Source organism: Oncorhynchus mykiss, chromosome 12 (genome assembly GCF_057628025.1).
Source record: "Oncorhynchus mykiss isolate SJ-2025 chromosome 12, ASM5762802v1, whole genome shotgun sequence".
NCBI classification, from domain to species: Eukaryota; Metazoa; Chordata; class Actinopteri; order Salmoniformes; family Salmonidae; genus Oncorhynchus; species Oncorhynchus mykiss.
Genome location: NC_143033.1, coordinates 73,678,112 through 73,695,726, shown reverse-complemented (window position 1 = coordinate 73,695,726; position 17,615 = coordinate 73,678,112). Strand labels below are relative to the sequence as shown.

Genomic DNA, 17,615 nt, shown 5'->3' with positions numbered 1-17,615 from the left:
TCTGTCTGAAAATCTAACACTGGTCTGACTGAATTGCTCCACAATCCCCCCCCCCCCCCCCCCCCCCCCCCAGTAATGGCTGGGGATGATTCTACTTTCCCATACTAATTGTAAACAGCTGTTGCCCCAAAGCTGAAACCTTTAATTTCAAAAGGGATAAGTACACATTACATTACTTGGATTATTTATCTTACATGTTACACAAGAACCTCTCACAACAGTCCTCATTGAAGTTAAAGTGAGTGTGCTCTACTGACCTCTACTGGATCGTTAAAGTTGGATTTATACTCAATGGTGGTCAATAAATAGTGTAGCTAATTCAACAGTGTAATGCCGTATTTTTTATGTTAATGCATTTGTATGTTTTTATTGCAAACTTTGACTACTCCGGCTACTTTCAATACTTTAGCAGACTGCAGGGGCCACAGACTACAGTACCCATACTGCCTTTCTTCAAATCCAGGGCGAGGGGAGAGGTGAGCGACCCAAGAAGGGGTTGAGTGGAACCAATGATGTGTATACGCACCATTGAGTGGAACAAGCAGCAGTGAAGCGTGCGTTTTGATATGTCGGACCCGGCGGCACAGGCCTTGCAACCCCGGCTACATCAAGCTCAGTCTGGTGGGACTGCTGGGTCTAACGCTGCTGCGGTGGGATCTGGATCGGGGAACAGTGACCCAGTCAGACCAGGTCTTAGCCAACAACAGCGGGCGAGTCAGAAAAAAGCCCAAGTCAGAGCTTTTCCACGGGCGAAAAAGCTCGAGAAACTCGGCGTCTTCTCCGCTTGCAAGGTAGCTAGCTAGCTAACGTTAGCTATATGGCTAGGCTAGCTAGCCAACTTCAAAACAATGACTAGCTAACAAGCCATTTCCCCTACTTGTATAACAGTCTCAACAAACAGAAAAAAATACACCATTGTCATTTGCAATGGGTTTCTAATATGCAATAATAGCCTTCATAAATGTATATGGCGTAGCTAACGTTACTGTCAAGAATATAGTTAGCAACAGCAAGGTTAACCAACTTTGCTAGCTAGACAGCCAACTAGCATGAATCTGCTTTATGATGCTAGTGTGGGGCTTCTGATTTACTTTCCTATTATCTTTAGGCTAGTGACACATGCAAGTGCAATGGCTGGAAGAACCCACAACCGCCGACTGCCACCCGAAGTATGGATTTACAGCAACAAGCGGCCAGCCTTAGCGAGTCCTGCCGCAGCTGCGGGCATGCCCTGGGTAGGCTGCCTTATGACTCAACACTAGTTTGAAGGATAGACATGCTTCATGATCACACTGAACCTAATGTCATCAATTCACATCATAGATATAGAATCTGTATGCTATTCCATAATATCAATTATGATAATCTAAATTCCACAATGTAGGTTTCTGTCTCATCTATTGAGTGAGTAGTAAACATACTTAGCTATACCCCCTTTAAAGGGGCAATCAGCAGTTGCTACATCCATTTGTGTACTTATAAATTGATATGTACCTATTGATTCTTGAAGAATATAACTTATAAATGCTTAATGAGCTTAGTTCAACTGTCGTACCCCATCAGAACCCAAAAAATAAGCTTGTTTGTATTTTATGTTTATTTATTTAACCTTTATTTAACTAGACAAGTCAGTTAAGAATACATTCTTATTTACAATGATGGCCTACCAAAAGACAAAAGGCCTGCAGAGATGGGATTAAAAAATAAATTAAATAAAAATATAGGACAAAACACACATTACAACAAGAGAGACAACACTACATAATGCGAGAACTAAAACAACAACATAGCATGGCAGCAACACATGACAACACAGCATGGTAACAACACAAATGACAACAACATGGCAGCAGCACAACATGGTAGAAGCACAAACAGGTTACTAACATTATTGGGCACAGACAACAGCACAAAGGGCAAGAAGGTAGAGACAACAATACATCACGCAAAGCAGCTACAACTGTCAGTAAGATTGTCCATGATTGAGTCTTTGAATGAAGAGATTGAGCTAAAACTGTCCAGTTTTAAGTGTTTGTTGCAGCTCATTCCAGTCGCTAGCTGCAGTGAACTGAAAAGACGAGCGACCCAGGGATGTGTGCGCGCTTTGGGGACCTTTAACAGAATGTGACTGACAGAACGGGTGTTGTATGTGAAGGATGACGGCTGCAGTAAATTTCTGGGGGGAGTGAGCCCTAAGAGGGCTTTATAAATAAGCATCAACCTGTGGGTCTTGCGACGGGTATACAGAGATGACCCGTTTACAGAGGAGTATAGAGTGCAGGGATGTGTCCTATAAGGAGCATTGGTGACAAATCTGATGGCCGAAAGAACATCTAGCCGCTCGAGAGCACCCTTACCTGCCGATCTATAAATGACATCTCCGTAATTTTGCTTGGTTAGGATGGTACACCGAAGGGTTAGTTTGGCAGCTGTAGTGAAAGAGGAGCGATTACGATAGAGGAAACTAAGTCTAGAACTTCATCCTGCAGATTTGATATGTGCTGAGAGAAGGACAGTGTACTGTCTAGCCATACTCCCAAGTACTTGTATGAGTTGAAACAATGGAAATGTAAAGAAACACTATAGCCTAAAAACATTGGTAAAACTATCATTTCAATATCATGGATGGTCAGTCCTTGCATCCGTAGCTCTGTCTATGAATTTGAGAGTAGTTAAATTTCTCCAGCCCCATTCCTCAACTTTTTACCGAAACAGTGGCGGGGGGGATCCTTTCTCATTGTTTCAACTGCTGATTGACGCTTTAAGAGGCTGATCTGTTATTGAACCCCTCCTGTGCAGCGGCCCATGTGTCCCACCTGGAGAACGTGTCAGAGGAGGAGATCAACCGGCTGCTGGGCATGGTGGTGGATGTAGAGAACCTCTTTATGTCTGTGCACAAGGAGGAGGACACGGACACCAAGCAGGTCTACTTCTACCTCTTCAAGGTATGAAATCACTTCCCTCCATTCTAACCAGACAGACAAGTGTAGATGGCCATAACCTCTACTTTTCTGGCTTAGCACATCTTGACCCTCTCTCTCTGTTGGTCTCTATCCCCCCCAGCTGCTGAGAAAATGCATCTTGCAGATGAGTCAGCCGATAGTGGAAGGATCATTGGGGAGTCCCCCCTTTCAGAAACCCAACATTGAGCAGGTAGTAACAGTCTCCTTCCTATCTGTTTCTCAAGCTGTTCTTTCCTTCTTCCCCAACGGAAAATTACTTTTTGTACACGTTTGTTTTATTTTGTTCCTCAGGGAGTGTTGAACTTCGTTCAGTACAAATTCAGCCACCTGGCACCCAGAGAGAGGCAGACAATGTTTGAGCTCTCCAAGATGTTCCTCCTGTGTCTCAACTACTGGAAGCTGGAGACTCCCACACAGTTCCGCCAGCGGTCCCAGAAGGATGATGGCACAGCCTACAAAGTGGACTACACCAGGTGTGTGTGTGTGTGTGTGTGTGTGTGTGTGTGAGCCATGTGTTGTGAATTTATTTAATTGCAGCGTATTGCATCTTGCTTTTTTGTTATTGTTGTATTGCATCTTGTTTATGTTCTGTTCATGTGGAGGTCTCACTGCATTCTGCTCATTTTATTCCCATCAATAGTGACTCACAACTACTGTAATCTAATCTGTGTCTTGTTTCCCAGGTGGTTATGCTACTGCCATGTCCCCCAGAGTAACGACAGCCTGCCGCGCTATGAGACCACCCAGGTGTTTGGCCGCAGTCTGCTCAAGTCAATCTTCACCGTGACGCGCCGCCAGCTCCTGGAGAAGTTCCGAGTGGAGAAGGACAAGCTCCTCCCAGAGAAACGCACACTCATCCTCACACACTTTCCCAAGTACGTGGTGTGCAACCAATCCGTAGTAATCCGCTCGGAATCAGAGTTGATACTTATTGTGTTTCTCCTTCGAGTTACAATCAAACCAAGATTCTGGAGTGAGTGAGATGGACGCTGTGTATCTGTGGCTTGTAACAAAGGGTTTGTGTCCCAGGTTTCTGTCTATGCTAGAGGAGGAGATCTATGGGGAAAACTCTCCCATCTGGGAGGCTGACTTCACCATGCCTGCCTCAGAGGGGGGCCAGCTGGGTCACCAGTTAGGTGAGAGGCACTTATGTTACAACTAAATAAGTGGTTCTCATAAGATCCATAAAGGCACTTATAGGTTGTACAACATGTAATGTATGATTTCCTTCTTTCCATTTTCAATAATTCTGTCTGGTTTCGGTCATTGTCCTGTGTGTTTCTGATGCTGGCAGTGATCAGCCCTGCTGCAGTGTCGGGCTCGCCCTCCTTCTCTAAGGGCATGAACAGTGGCTCTTCGCTAGGCAGTCTGGGGCTGGACGCTGGCGTGGCCGAGCCCATAACAGGTCAGTAACTCTGGCAGCCCCGCCAAGCTAACGTTTGCTTTGTACTGGGTGTGAGGTAATAGCTGACGTTTGTTTTTATGTCTTATGTGGGAGCTTTTATTTCCCATGCCTCTGTAGGATAGCCTCAGACACACAAACAGCATCTAAATTAATGATGGTTATAGTCATGTGTTGTACTGTCTCCCCTCAGGAGAGAAGAGGAAGCTTCCAGAAGTTCTGACCCTGGAGGATGCTAAGAGGATCAGAGTGATGGGAGACATCCCGATGGAGTTGGTCAACGAGGTGATGATGACCATCACTGACCCGGCTGCCATGTTGGGCCCAGAGGTGAGCGCTTCCCAAGACTGAGACGCATCATTTAATGTCCATTCGCCAGTGCAACATGGATATTTATGTTGACTGTGGATATGTTTTATCTAGTCTTAACATCTAAGTATGGAAACGGGATGTTTGTTAGAATGAATATAATAATTGACTGCCTTTATTGACTGCGTTGATAATCACTGTCACTCTCTGCTAGACGAGTCTGCTGTCTGCCAATGCTGCCCGTGATGAGACAGCCCGGTTAGAGGAGAGGCGGGGCATCATAGAGTTCCATGTCATAGGGAACTCTCTTTCCCAGAAGTCCAACAAGAAGATTCTGATGTGGCTGGTGGGCTTGCAGAACGTCTTCTCCCACCAGCTGCCTCGCATGCCCAAAGAGTACATCACACGCCTAGTGTTTGACCCGTACGTAGACACTTGAACGGTTTCTCTCACCTGTACCCCGTCTTCAGTGAAGCCTCTTGAAATGAACTTTTTGTGACCCTTTCTCTCCACTCCCTTGGACCTTTCTCTGTCCAGGAAGCACAAGACGCTGGCCCTAATCAAAGATGGCCGTGTGATTGGGGGGATATGTTTCAGGATGTTCCCCACCCAGGGCTTCACTGAGATTGTCTTCTGTGCAGTTACATCCAACGAGCAAGTCAAGGTATGGACGCACCTCTCCTTTACATACAACAGCAAAAATACTGAAATCAATTATCTGGGTAAGTTAGACTTAATGGCTTGTTATTGTACTTACGGTATCTGTCAGAGTTTGAATGTATGTTGGACTAAGAGACCAACATTTCCCCCTGATGGTCTGCCATTGGGGTTTCAGGGCTACGGTACTCACCTGATGAACCACCTAAAGGAGTACCACATCAAGCACAGCATCCTGTACTTCCTCACCTATGCTGATGAGTACGCCATTGGCTACTTCAAGAAGCAGGTATGGTATAGGATGATAACATGTACCTCCCTCTCTTCCTCACCTCTCCTTTGACCTCTCTCCTCTGTCTCGCTTTGCCATTGCAGGGTTTTTCCAAAGACATCAAAGTGACTAAGAGTCGTTACCTTGGTTACATCAAGGACTACGAGGGGGCTACCCTCATGGAGTGTGAGCTAAATCCCAGGATCCCCTACACAGAGCTCTCTCATATCATCAAGAGGCAGAAAGAGGTGAGAGGACTCTCTGTAGGAAGTCCTCACATTGTGGGGCACACAGGTTGAGGTGAATGTCAGTGGACGGTTATGCATCTCTGGACCTTTCTCCATCTGTTGATGAAAGGACAGTGTTAATGTCCATGTTGGTGTGTTTTTTGTCAACCATGACTGGTCAGATCATTAAGAAGCTGATTGAGAGGAAGCAGAGCCAGATCAGGAAGGTATACCCAGGACTCACCTGCTTCAAAGAGGGGGTACGGCAGATCCCCGTGGAGAGCATCCCTGGCATCAGTAAGTGGCTGTGGGTCCTTCTAATACCCTGTTCAGGGTATAGACTATTAATGCCTTGTCCGATGTCATGTTTTAATTATTCTCTCTCCCTAGGGGAGACAGGCTGGAAGCCCAGTGCAAAGGAGAAAGTGTAAGCTGAATGTTTGGTCTATCAGGACATTTAAACAATGATGTGCAGTATTGTCATAAAACAACTGGCAGCCTTTCCAATGACACGCACCCGTTATTGAATTTATATATTATTATCTATCCTGTCTTGTAGGAAAGAGTTGAAAGACCCTGACGTGTTGTACAACATGCTGAAGAATCTCCTGGCCCAGGTCAAGGTAAAACACTGACATGCACCGATACAACCCAGTGTTCAACCTCAGGAGTGGTCAGACAGGAGTGGTCAGACAGGAGTGGTCAGACAGGAGTGGTCAGACAGGGGCTGCATCCCAAATGGCAACCTATTCCCTATATAATCCCTGATCAAAGGCCTCCCGAGTGGTGCAGCGGTCTAAGGCATTGCATCACAGTGCTAGCTGTGTTACTACAGACCCTGGTTCGATTCCAAGCTGTGTCGCGGCAAGCCACGAACCGGGAGACCCATGAGGCGGCACACAATTGGCCCAGCATCGTCCGGGTTAGGGGAGGGTTTCCCGGCTGTACTTGTCCCTTCGCGCTCTAGCAAGTCGTGTGGCGGGCCGGGCGAAGTGCACGCTGACACGGTCGCCAGGTGTACGGTGTTTCCTCCGACACATTGGTGCGGCTGGCTTCCGGGATAAGTGGGCAGTGTGTCAAAAAGCAATACGGCTTGGCGGGGTCGAGTTTCGGAGGACGCACGGCTCTCGACCTTCGTCCGTACGGGAGTTGCAGAGATGGGACAAGACTGTAACTACCAATTGAATACCACGAAATTGGGGAGTAAAAGGGGGTAAAAAAAAAAAAAAAAAAGCATCCCTGATCGAAAGTAGTACACTCAGTAGGGAATAGGGGACCATTTGGGGTTCAGACTGAAAGTCATAACAACGGTGTGGTTGTGTTCCTATCCCAGACTCACCCTGATGCCTGGCCCTTCATGGAGCCTGTGAAAAAGACTGAGGCTCCAGACTACTACGAGATCATACGCTTCCCCATTGGTGAGTATATCATCCGCTCATTATTCCCTGGCTTGTTTATATGTCCCAGCCATGACAATTATCTACCTATTTGAACTCATTTTGAAAATTAAAATAGAAAAAAAGCATTCCATGTTTCACCAACTCAAAGTCCGCCTGGATATGTCAGTAAACCCGCTGAAGGAACATTTCAAATATAACCCACGTGTCCCCCTCTCCTCTCTCCTTCCTGTAGATCTGAAGACCATGACGGAGAGGCTGAAGAACAGATACTATGTGACCAAGAAGCTGTTCATAGCAGACCTGCAGCGCGTCATTACCAACTGCCGTGAATACAACCCCCCGGACAGCGAGTACTGCAAGTGTGCCAACACACTGGAGAAGTTCTTCTACTTTAAGCTGAAGGAAGGGGGCTTGATCGAGAAGTGAAGCTAGGGTCACAGGTCACCATGCAACGACGGCCCCACGGCGGAACAGCAGGAAGGAGCGCTCGTGGACACTCACTCACACACACTGTCTTGTGATGACATAGTCAGGGGGTCATTGCTAGCCGTATTCCAACCCCTTTTCCCTCGTCTTTTTTTTTAGGAAGCCTTCATTAATGGCAGTGCGTGTTTATGCATGTTTATATTACTGGTGGGTGAAGGGAACTGTGGGGTGTAACAACAACAACATTTGGAGGTAATTGGAAAGGCTCTATGGGCGAGTTAAGTTTGTTAATGTGTCGAAATGACTCTCCATCAATCCCTCCCTCTCTCACTGTTGGTTTGTCTCCCTCTATCCCTGTCTCACTACCCTCTAGTATAGAATCTCTCTGTGTGTTGCTGTCTCATTCTGGTTTCATTCTTGCTCCACGTGATTCATAGGAGCTGTAACGTATTCCTGTACCAAAATGACTGGTCCCACAGCAGATCATGTCAAACTTTCCACATAGGTAACGTTCAAATTATAGGATGGCATTTTCACGGAATTGTTTCTCAGTCGGATAAAATAATGCCCTCTTAGACATTCACAGCTCCTCCAGATGGGAGTTGTATTTTTGGTACTGACATGGAAACGTGAGTAGGGGGGGGACCTACGCCGTTGTTGCCTTCCTGTACTGACATACACTTGAAAAGAGGCCAGTAGACTTGGAGGGTAGAAATACAATGTGCCCTTGAGTTAGGTGACGAGACCTGTTCAGACTCGCACTGTCAAAGTCCGGTCGCAGTCACAGATAATGTCGCCACACCTCACAAGCCCCGGATAGGTATTTAGCAGTAATGTAACCACATCACGTGACAGGACACGCTAACCATTGGTTGATACAATGCAACAACTGAAATGTAGTCAACCTGAAGCGTGACCATAGATATCCCTGTCTGATATTGCATTATGTTGGATTTGGCATCATGTGATTGGTCTGTAGAAAAACTTGCAACTTTCCTATACGTTTCATCTTTATGGTTGCCCTCGAATAATGTCCCCACAACTACTGTATGTTGAACTTTGTATTTATTTATTATTTCACCTGAACAGTATAATGAAAAACCTACCGCTACATTTGAAGATACTTAGGCCTAATGTTTGTGTAGTTGTCAATACTGTTCTTTTCCCATTCACTTCTGGGCCAGTATGGCCATGTCACTGATCTCAAACATGCTTGTTTCTCTTGGGGAAATATCAGAGATGGCGTAGTAGTGTGTCAGTGTTGTTTTAATGGTGTTGTCTGATCTGAGGGTAGTCTCTGGAATCCCACACCAAGGGCAACAGCAGGAGCGTTGTTAATGTGGGAGCCAACTGTTTAGGTTTCTGTTTGTCCTAGAAATAACCTGTTCCTGATGGAAGCACAGGATCCAACCACAGTGGTAAACATGACCGTTCGATTTGTCAGTATTTCGCTGAAAGGCCATAGAGCCCTGTCAATACAGTATGTAGGTGTTGCACAGCACTTACCCTCCCTGCTGGTTCTGTCTCTTCTATGGTGGATATGCATTGTGTTATTATGATAATGGCTGACAAACACAAAAAACAAGTGTCCGGTTTGGTGTTCACTCCATACTCACAAGCAGTATCGCATGATGGAGAACTATAATCTGCATCAATTTCTGTTGTGTTTTTACTGAGATGGCCACGGCTATTCACACAAACCCACTTCTTGGTCATAGTCGGTGTCTGATTGTCTGCCTCTTGAGATGCCTTTGGTTCTCTGCTATTTTGTAAGACGTTTTGGGGGAAATTACTTGTCTGTGCTGGGTGGTTGAGTATTCCACTGAACTGTTGTGTGTGTGTGTTTGTACTTGAATCATGACTAGCTTTGAGCAACTAAAGTGATGTCAATGTTTCGTTATTCAGGGTTGTCAGTTATGTATCTCTCAATCTACCTATGTATGCTGCATAAAGATTCTGAAAATACTGTGTGAGTGAAATGTAAAAATATTAGGACTTGCTACAGTTTCTTTTAGTTATATGGTTTGAAGAGCTCTTTACTGTAATACTGTTCATGAAAATAAAGTTTTTATAGTCAAATATTTCTGTGCTTATTATTATCTTATAAGATGGCAACTAGTTACAGTATACACTGTTTTTGTTAGGTTCCAGTAACCATGCAGTGTTGTTTAGTAGGTGTGACCACAAGGTTTATTCCGGCTGTTTAAATGCCTGAAGACATGCTGTACTGGTGTTTCCCATGGTGTCTTGCAGTTTTGTTTTCCTGATGTCACAACTGGTAATAATGGGGCCCATTAAGGGCTCTGGGTGCTTTGTCAGGCTAAAAGAAATCTGCAACAGCTTTCTCCTGGACTGCAGATAATTAGACATAACAGTCCCTCTCAGTACAATACCACTAGATTAACACATCTGCAGTTTGGTCGATTTCGTAACCGATACGGCTCCTTACGTGTATTAATATCCCTATAACTCTTCTACTCTAACTATAATTCACATCCTTGTGTCACTTTACTTAGACATACTCTGTTGGCCCTCAAGAACTCCCTTGAATAGGACCCCTTCTTCACAAGAGAAGGAAGTGCTTTTGGTTTCGTTTTTCTGTTTGGGTGTCACGGGGGGGTGGATCTTTATCAGTGAAAACCCCTCTGTACTCAGAACCTGGTCACAACGGACCATGGACATTGTCTGCTGCTGATCCAAAACAAAGAGCTGCTTCAGAAACACTTGGTGAGCTGAGTTTGAATATGGCTTGACTTCATCTATAGCTGACTGCCACAAATGGTAGTAGTAGTAAGTTGTCGTACTGTAGGAACATTTGCAGTGTGTATTGCATTTGAGTTTTAAAATATCCTTGTGGTGCACTGCCTTTAGTCTAATGAGCGTTTTTATTTCTAAGGACAAGGAGCTGTGTGTGGACCAACAGACCAGTAGGATGGCAGACTTTGGGCTGTATGAGTACCAGGAGGAAGTGGTTCAACGGGCTCTACGGGGGGAGAACATCATCATCTGGCTGCCCACCGGAGGAGGAAAGACGCGGGCTGCTGTGTATGTGGCCAAAAAACATCTGGAGAATAACCCCGGAGCTAAGGTGGCTGTGCTGGTCAACAAGGTAGGTAGGGAGGGGTTACTAGAGCGTTGGGCCTATTTAGCAGATGTTTCAGAGTAACTGGCCAGGTAACTGACCCATCTTTGTAATTGTAAATATAGGTTCCACTATTCCCGGGGAAACCATGGCTAACTGTTGTTGACATGATGTTTTCCAGGTTCATTTGGTCGACCAACACTACAACAACGAGTTCAATCCCTACCTGGGTAGTGACTATAGCCTGGTGTCTATCAGTGGGGACTGTGACCAGAAGGACTTCTTTGGCTGCGAGGTCAAGAACTCTGACCTGGTCATCTGTACAGCACAGATACTGGAGAATGCCCTGACCAACCAGGAGGAGGGAAAACATGTCGAGCTCTCACGTGAGTGGCTACTCTGCTGCCTTCCACATATTGAATCACGGTATTGCTGTGAGGTGTGTGTAGTACACACTACTTGTTACTGATTATTTAGAAGTTAGGCTGTTGTAAGATGGCTCCCAGGCTTTGTTCCACTGTGCACCAGTAGCCCTTGGTATCAATCCCAATTGACAGACACGTCATGATAAAGACTATCTACACCTGACACAGTAAAGCGCTGGAACCTAAGCTAACACACTTAAAAGACTGGTCCATATCTTACCTTTAAACCATATGTTGAACTAGTATACAGTAAAACCATTAGATTCCATTAAGTTCACAATACCATTGTGTTCCTTTCTCCCAACCATAGAGTTCACTCTGCTGATCATTGATGAGTGCCACCACACCCATAAGGAGGGTGTCTACAATAAGATCATGGCGCGCTACGTGGCACAGAAGCTGAAGGGGGAGAGGCGGCTGCCGCAGATCCTGGGCCTCACTGCCTCTCCTGGGACAGGGGGAGCCAAGAGCATCAAAGGAGCTGTGGAGCATGTGCTGCAGGTCAGTTTCTCTCTCTCCGGTGGTCTTTACATGCTATTTATTCAGCCCCAACTTTCTTCCTGAGTAAAAAAAATGAATAATGTCCCTCATCTAACCCTTTACATTTACCCTTTACATTTAGCTCATTTCATTATTTATGGCCTTCAGATTTGTGCCAACCTGGACTCAGTGATTGTGTCGTCCAAAGTGTACGCCCCTGAGCTGAAGAAAAAGGTCCCCAGACCCAGGAAAAGGTTTGACATCGTTGACAGAAGACCTCAGGTGAGTTAAATGCTGTTCTGTAAACATAGAGCCTTTGAACTTGAGAGCTGTATTGGTTTGAATTCAAATTCAACAAACTCCTGTTGTTTTGTCTCAGGACCCATTTGGGGATCACCTGAAGTTCATGATGCAGTTTATCCATGACTTCATGGCCTTAGGGCCTGAGTTTCCTGTCAGGGAGTTTGGCACGCAGGAGTACGAGGCAGACGTGGTGATTCTGGAGAAGAAGGGTAAATCATCCTCTCAGTATGAATTAATACCACATTATAGAACCTAAGCATAGGAAGTATTTTCATGCAGCAAATCACACAAGGAAACTTCCTCAGTCAATACCAGAGATTTGAATACTGTATTAAAACCTATTTTGGATGTGTGTTTCCTGGTGTAGGTGTGACAGACAGGAACAGACTGCTGGCCCAGTGTGCTCTCCACCTGCGTCAGTACAACGACGCCCTGCTCATCAATGACACTGTGCGCATGGTGGATGCCTTTAGGGTCCTTGAGTCCTACTATAGTACCAAGAGCTCCACCGCCATGGATGGAACCGACTTCTTCCTGCTTGGACTCTACCAGGGTGAGAACCTACAATCCCAAACTGTATGCGTGTGATTCTCTGGAATATTAAGGGTATATATATAGGAAGTTCAACTTCTGAACATTGAAAGTCAGTGTTCTGTTCCTCAACAGAAAACGAGGTGGAGCTGAGGAAACTGTCAGGCGATGCCCGGTTTGAAAACCCTAAAATGGGGAAGCTTCAGAACACCCTGCTGGAGCAGTTTGTCCAGGGTGGGCACTCCAGAGGGATCTTGTTCTCCAAGACCCGTAAAAGCATCTGCTGCTTGTATGACTGGGTGTCCAACAACCCAGCACTGCAGCGTGCTGGTATCAGAGCAGCCATTCTGACTGGCGCTGGCAATGGCATCAATTACATGACCCAGGTAACTTGACATGAAACTTGTGGAGGAATAGAAAGGTGGGTTGGAAAGTGCCGAGACCTGTGTTATACCAACAACTGAGCTCTGTTTGTGTGTTTCTGTGGTTGCGCTTGTAGAATGAGCAGAAGGACACAATCCGCAACTTCCGCCTGGGCTCCCTCAACCTCCTGATCTCCACCAGCGTAGCCGAGGAGGGCCTGGACATCCCAGAATGCAACCTGGTGGTGCGCTATGGGCTGCTGACCAATGAGATTGCACAACAGCAGGCCAGTGGCCGGGCTCGGGCGAGTGACAGCGTTTACTCTGTGGTGGCCCAGGCGGGGGGGCGGGAGGTGCGTCGGGAACTCCTCAATGAATGTCTGGAGGACTTGACTGGCAGGGCCATCGGCGAAGTGCAGAGGATGGAGCCCAGGGACTTCCAAATGAAGGTAAGGCGATTCCTCATGGTGGTGAGGCTGGTATCTTTCTCTATGTTCTACCCCTGCATGTCTCTAATCACTTTGGGGAAAAAGGACAGACCTACACTCACTCACTTTCCTTTTTTTCCAGTATATGCCGTTTGAACTCGGCACCCAAATTATTTTTGTTACTATAAACTTTTGAGTTGAGCACGCCCGTTCCTCATGATCTAATCTTGTTTTCACTTGATTTCTTCTCTCTCTGCCTCCCCTATTAGATCACTGATCTCCAGACAGAAGCGTTGTTGACAAGACAGTTGGCAGAGCAGTTGAAGCTCAAGAAGAGGAGTCGTTTCAATGCTGCTACGGTTCAGCTCTCGTGTCGAGGCTGTTTTCTGCCCGTGGCCTTAGGCCATGACATTAAAGTCATTGAAAACGCACACCATGTCAACATCAATCCTGACTTTGAGTAAGTTGTGCTTCTCTAATGTCTGTCCTGATACTGTCACAAGACTTATTGGTCCACATTGTAAGGCAAAAAGAACACATATTTGAAGTGGTTTTGCATCAGTGTGTGTGAGGAGGTAACCTGTGCATGTGTGTTTGTTTTCAGGAGGTACTATAAGACCGGCGGGCAGCCCGCGCTGAAGACTTTTGAGGACTGGGAGCCAGGCCGTGTGATCAGCTGTGCTGCCTGTGGCAGGGTGAGGTTGACCTTTAATCTCTAGCTTTTTATTTTAGGCCGAGGCTGCGGATCCGTAGGCATATATTTTGCCTAGTGGCGCGCGCTGTTGAGTTGTGGCCCACATGAGTGAAAAATGCAGCCATTTACACAATCATCGTAAAACCTGAGGTGGTGTTTGTTGTCTTACAGTAACGTTATGCTATGCTATTACACTAAGTATACAAAACATTATGAACACCTGCTCTTTCCGTCACATCGACTGACCGGGTGAATTCAGGTGAAAGTTACAATCCCTTATTGATGTCACTCATTAAATCCACTTTAATCAGTGTAGATGAAAGGGAGGAGAAAGGTTAAATAATGATTTTTAAGCCTTGAGTGTGTGCCATTCAAAGGTGAATGGGCAAGACAAAATATGTAAGTGCCTTTGAAGGAGGTATGGTACTAGGTGCCAGGCGCACCGGTTTGTGTGTGTAAAGAACTGCAATGCTGCTGGGTTTTTCACGCTCAACAGTTTCCTGTGTGTATCAAGAATGGTCCACCGCCCAAAGGACATCCAGCCAACTTCATATAACTGTGGGAAGCATTGGAGTCAACATGGGCCAGCATCCCTGTGGAACCCTTTCGACACCTTGTAGAGTTCATGCCCCAACGAATTGAGGCTGTTCTCAGGGCAAAAGGGGGTGCAACACAATATTATGAAGGTGTTCCTAATGTTTTGTACACTCAGTGTATATTCAGTTCTGTTATGAACAATACTATCATTATGTGATCTTGCTGACATTGATTCAGCTTTGATCTCCCTTTATTAAACGAGCACCTTTCGCCAGAGTAGCCTGTTCTATACGATTAGAACAGAGACTGTACGTAAGTACAGAATCCTGCACATGCGCAGGAACTTCGGAAACCTTTAGTCCCCGGGAAGAAAGGTCCAGGAAAAGTTGGATCAGCAGCCATTCCGTTTATCTTATGGTACTAGGATTATTCTATTGTCGTTTAATATGCTTATATATGGAAATCTACATCAGTTTATTTGTTTATACATTTATATCTGAACAGCAATGGGGAATGGAAATGATATATAAGAATATTGCCCTGCTGCCCATTCTGGCCATCGAGAACTTTGCCATGGAGACTCCGGAGGGAAGAAAATTAGCCAAGAAGTGGAAGAACGTTGAGTTTACAGTGGAGGAGTTTAACTTCAGCACGTACTGTCATAACAAATTCCCTAACATGTTGGATTGATACGCTATTACACTGGAGGAAGGACTGTAACTGGGGTTTTCATGGTGTTTCCACCTCGTACTGTTTTCACCTTTCCACTAATCTTCTCTTCCTTCCTCTCTCTGTCTGTCAGTCTGTGTTGCTTAGTCTAGACTGCTTTTGTGTTACTTATGCATGATCCTGAAGTGTGTCATAGTCCTATGACAGGGGGAGAGATGCAGTGCCTTGGGTATGGTTGGCCCTGTTAAATCATGTGTGGCCAGGCCTCCACACTGCTATAGGCAGTGTGACGCAGCAGTGTGCTAAAGCATGTTACCCAATGGTCAGGGTTAGAATTAGCTCGTCAGCTTTGTTTATGCCCAAGGTCCTCTCTCCCTCTCTTTCCCTCCCTCTCTCTATCCTGGGTTTCTTCTGCTCCATCGCAGCCAAGCACGCAGAAACATGTGAACTTAGCACCCCTGTTCTAAGATGAACTCAAATGATCTGTTTTTCTATTTTTTAGCAAAGTAATATCAGCATGGTCCACATTTTGTCATGAATCTGTACTGTCTTTGTTTTAGATTGAACCTGAAACGTATACCTTTCGCCTGATACTCTTTGATACTTGATGCTACTTGATCATGAATGAAACGTTTTCAAATTGATATTTCAATATATTCCACAGGTATACTATTTTATTGTGTGTTCACAAGGGTGTACACTTTCTTGCCTAAAATGAATGAAATGATCTACTGTATATAATTTTTTCTGAACATGTATATATTGAATGTTTTGAATGAAAAATAAAAGAATAATAGATAACTACTAGATAATAGAAGTATATAGATCTCATCTTCATTCCTGTCTTCATACACTCTTCCACAAGATGGCGGTCTTAGCCTTCCAATGTCTACTTCCATACCTGCAGTAGAGGGAGCTCATGGTTTTAGATTCCCTCCTTCCCTAATCCCTGCCCTTTAGTTTAGTATGGGCAGAGATATTTAGTTTAGTGTGGGGAGAGATATTTAGTTTAGTATGGGGAGAGATATTTAGTTTAGTGTGGGGAGAGATATTTAGTTTAGTGTGGGGAGAGATTTAGTTTAGTGTGGGGAGAGATATTTAGTTTAGTGCGGGGGGATATATTTAGTTTAGTGTGGGGAGAGATATTTAGTTTAGTGTGGGGAGAGATATTTAGTTTAGTGTGGGGAGATATATTTAGTTTAGTGTGGTGAGAGATATTTAGTTTAGTATGGGGAGAGATATTTAGTTTAGTGTGGGGAGAGATATTTAGTTTAGTGTGGGGAGAGATTTAGTTTAGTGTGGGGAGAGATATTTAGTTTAGTATTGGGAGAGATATTTAGTTTAGTGTGGGGAGAGATATTTAATTTAGTGTGGGGAGAGATATTTAGTTTAGTGTGGGGAGAGATATTTAGCTTAGTGTGGGGAGATATATTTAGTTTAGTGTGGGAGATATACATTGCTCAAAAAAATAAAGGGAACACATCCTAGATCTGAATGAATGAAATATTATTATTAAATACTTTTTTCTTTACATAGTTGAAAGTCCTGACAACAAAATCACACAAAAATTATCAATGGAAATCAAATTTATCAACCCATGGAGGTCTGGATTTGGAGTGACACTCAAAATTAAAGTGGAAAACCACACTACAGGCTGATCCAACTTTGATGTAATGTCCTTAAAACAAGTCAAAATGAGGCTCAGTAGTGTGTGTGGCCTCCACGTGCCTGTATGACCTCCCTACAACGCCTGGGCATGCTCCTGATGAGGTGGCGGATGGTCTCCTGAGGGATCTGCTCCCAGACCTGGACTAAAGCATCCGCCAACTCCTCGACAGTCTGTGGTGCAACGTGGCATTGGTGGATGGAGCAAGACATGATGTCCCAGATGTGCTCAATTGGATTCAGGTCTGGGGAACGGGCGGGCCAGTCCATAGCATCAATGCCTTCCTCTTGCAGGAACTGCTGACACACTCCAGTCACATGAGGTCTAGCATTGTCTTGCATTAGGAGGAACCCAGGGCCAACCGCACCAGCATATCGTCTCACAAGGGGTCTGAGGATCTCATCTCGGTACCTAATGGCAGTCAGGCTTCCTCTGGCGAGCACATGGAGGCCCCCCAAAGAAATGCCACCCCACACCATGACTGACCCATCGCCAAACCGGTCATGCTGGAGGATGTTGCAGGCAGCAGAACGTTCTCCACGGCGTCTCCAGACTCTGTCACGTCTGTCACATGCTCAGTGTGAACCTGCCTTCATCTGTGAACAGCACAGGGCGCCAGTGGCGAATTTGCCAATCTTGGTGTTCCCTGGCAAATGCCAAACGTCCTGCACGGTGTTGGGCTGTAAGCACAACCCCCACCTGTGGACGTCGGGCCCTCATACCACCCTCATGGAGTCTGTTTCTGAACCGTTTGAGCAGACACATGCACATTTGTGGCCTGCT

General features: G+C 45.5%; 2 protein-coding genes across 2 annotated transcripts; both read left to right on the top strand.

Moving 5' to 3' along the window:
* The first annotated feature begins 214 nt into the window (after window positions 1-214).
* Window positions 215-9,734, top strand: kat2a (lysine acetyltransferase 2A). The gene is made up of 18 exons (XM_036938248.2): window positions 215-791; window positions 1,109-1,235; window positions 2,800-2,945; window positions 3,064-3,153; window positions 3,255-3,436; window positions 3,647-3,838; window positions 3,993-4,099; window positions 4,258-4,368; window positions 4,559-4,695; window positions 4,889-5,097; window positions 5,212-5,338; window positions 5,510-5,620; window positions 5,707-5,850; window positions 6,012-6,126; window positions 6,220-6,256; window positions 6,389-6,452; window positions 7,163-7,247; window positions 7,462-9,734. The coding sequence occupies exons 1-18, from the start codon at window positions 567-569 to the stop codon at window positions 7,653-7,655; spliced, it is 2,403 nt and encodes an 800-aa protein (XP_036794143.1). The 5' UTR covers window positions 215-566; the 3' UTR covers window positions 7,656-9,734.
* A 446-nt stretch (window positions 9,735-10,180) lies between these two features.
* dhx58 (DExH-box helicase 58) lies at window positions 10,181-15,983 on the top strand. Its single transcript, XM_021624830.3, has 12 exons — window positions 10,181-10,382; window positions 10,552-10,764; window positions 10,919-11,123; window positions 11,473-11,663; window positions 11,811-11,924; window positions 12,022-12,154; window positions 12,313-12,498; window positions 12,612-12,862; window positions 12,976-13,287; window positions 13,536-13,726; window positions 13,871-13,961; window positions 15,002-15,983. Exons 2-12 carry the CDS (start codon window positions 10,588-10,590, stop codon window positions 15,185-15,187), a joined length of 2,037 nt encoding a protein of 678 aa, XP_021480505.1. The 5' UTR covers window positions 10,181-10,382; window positions 10,552-10,587; the 3' UTR covers window positions 15,188-15,983.
* The last annotated feature ends 1,632 nt before the right edge of the window (window positions 15,984-17,615 follow it).

What these genes read in the sequence shown, in the direction of transcription:
- dhx58 (XM_021624830.3), top strand. Translation starts at nt 10,588, where the DNA reads ATGGCAGACTTTGGGCTGTATGAGTACCAGGAGGAAGTGGTTCAACGG. An exon ending in GGTGATTCTGGAGAAGAAGG is followed by an intron (nt 12,155 to 12,312) that starts GTAAATCATCCT and finishes TTCCTGGTGTAG; the next exon opens with GTGTGACAGACAGGAACAGA. An exon ending in CCTGCTTGGACTCTACCAGG is followed by an intron (nt 12,499 to 12,611) that starts GTGAGAACCTAC and finishes GTTCCTCAACAG; the next exon opens with AAAACGAGGTGGAGCTGAGG.
- kat2a (XM_036938248.2), top strand. Translation starts at nt 567, where the DNA reads ATGTCGGACCCGGCGGCACAGGCCTTGCAACCCCGGCTACATCAAGCT. An exon ending in CTGCCATGTTGGGCCCAGAG is followed by an intron (nt 4,696 to 4,888) that starts GTGAGCGCTTCC and finishes ACTCTCTGCTAG; the next exon opens with ACGAGTCTGCTGTCTGCCAA. An exon ending in ACACGCCTAGTGTTTGACCC is followed by an intron (nt 5,098 to 5,211) that starts GTACGTAGACAC and finishes TTCTCTGTCCAG; the next exon opens with GAAGCACAAGACGCTGGCCC.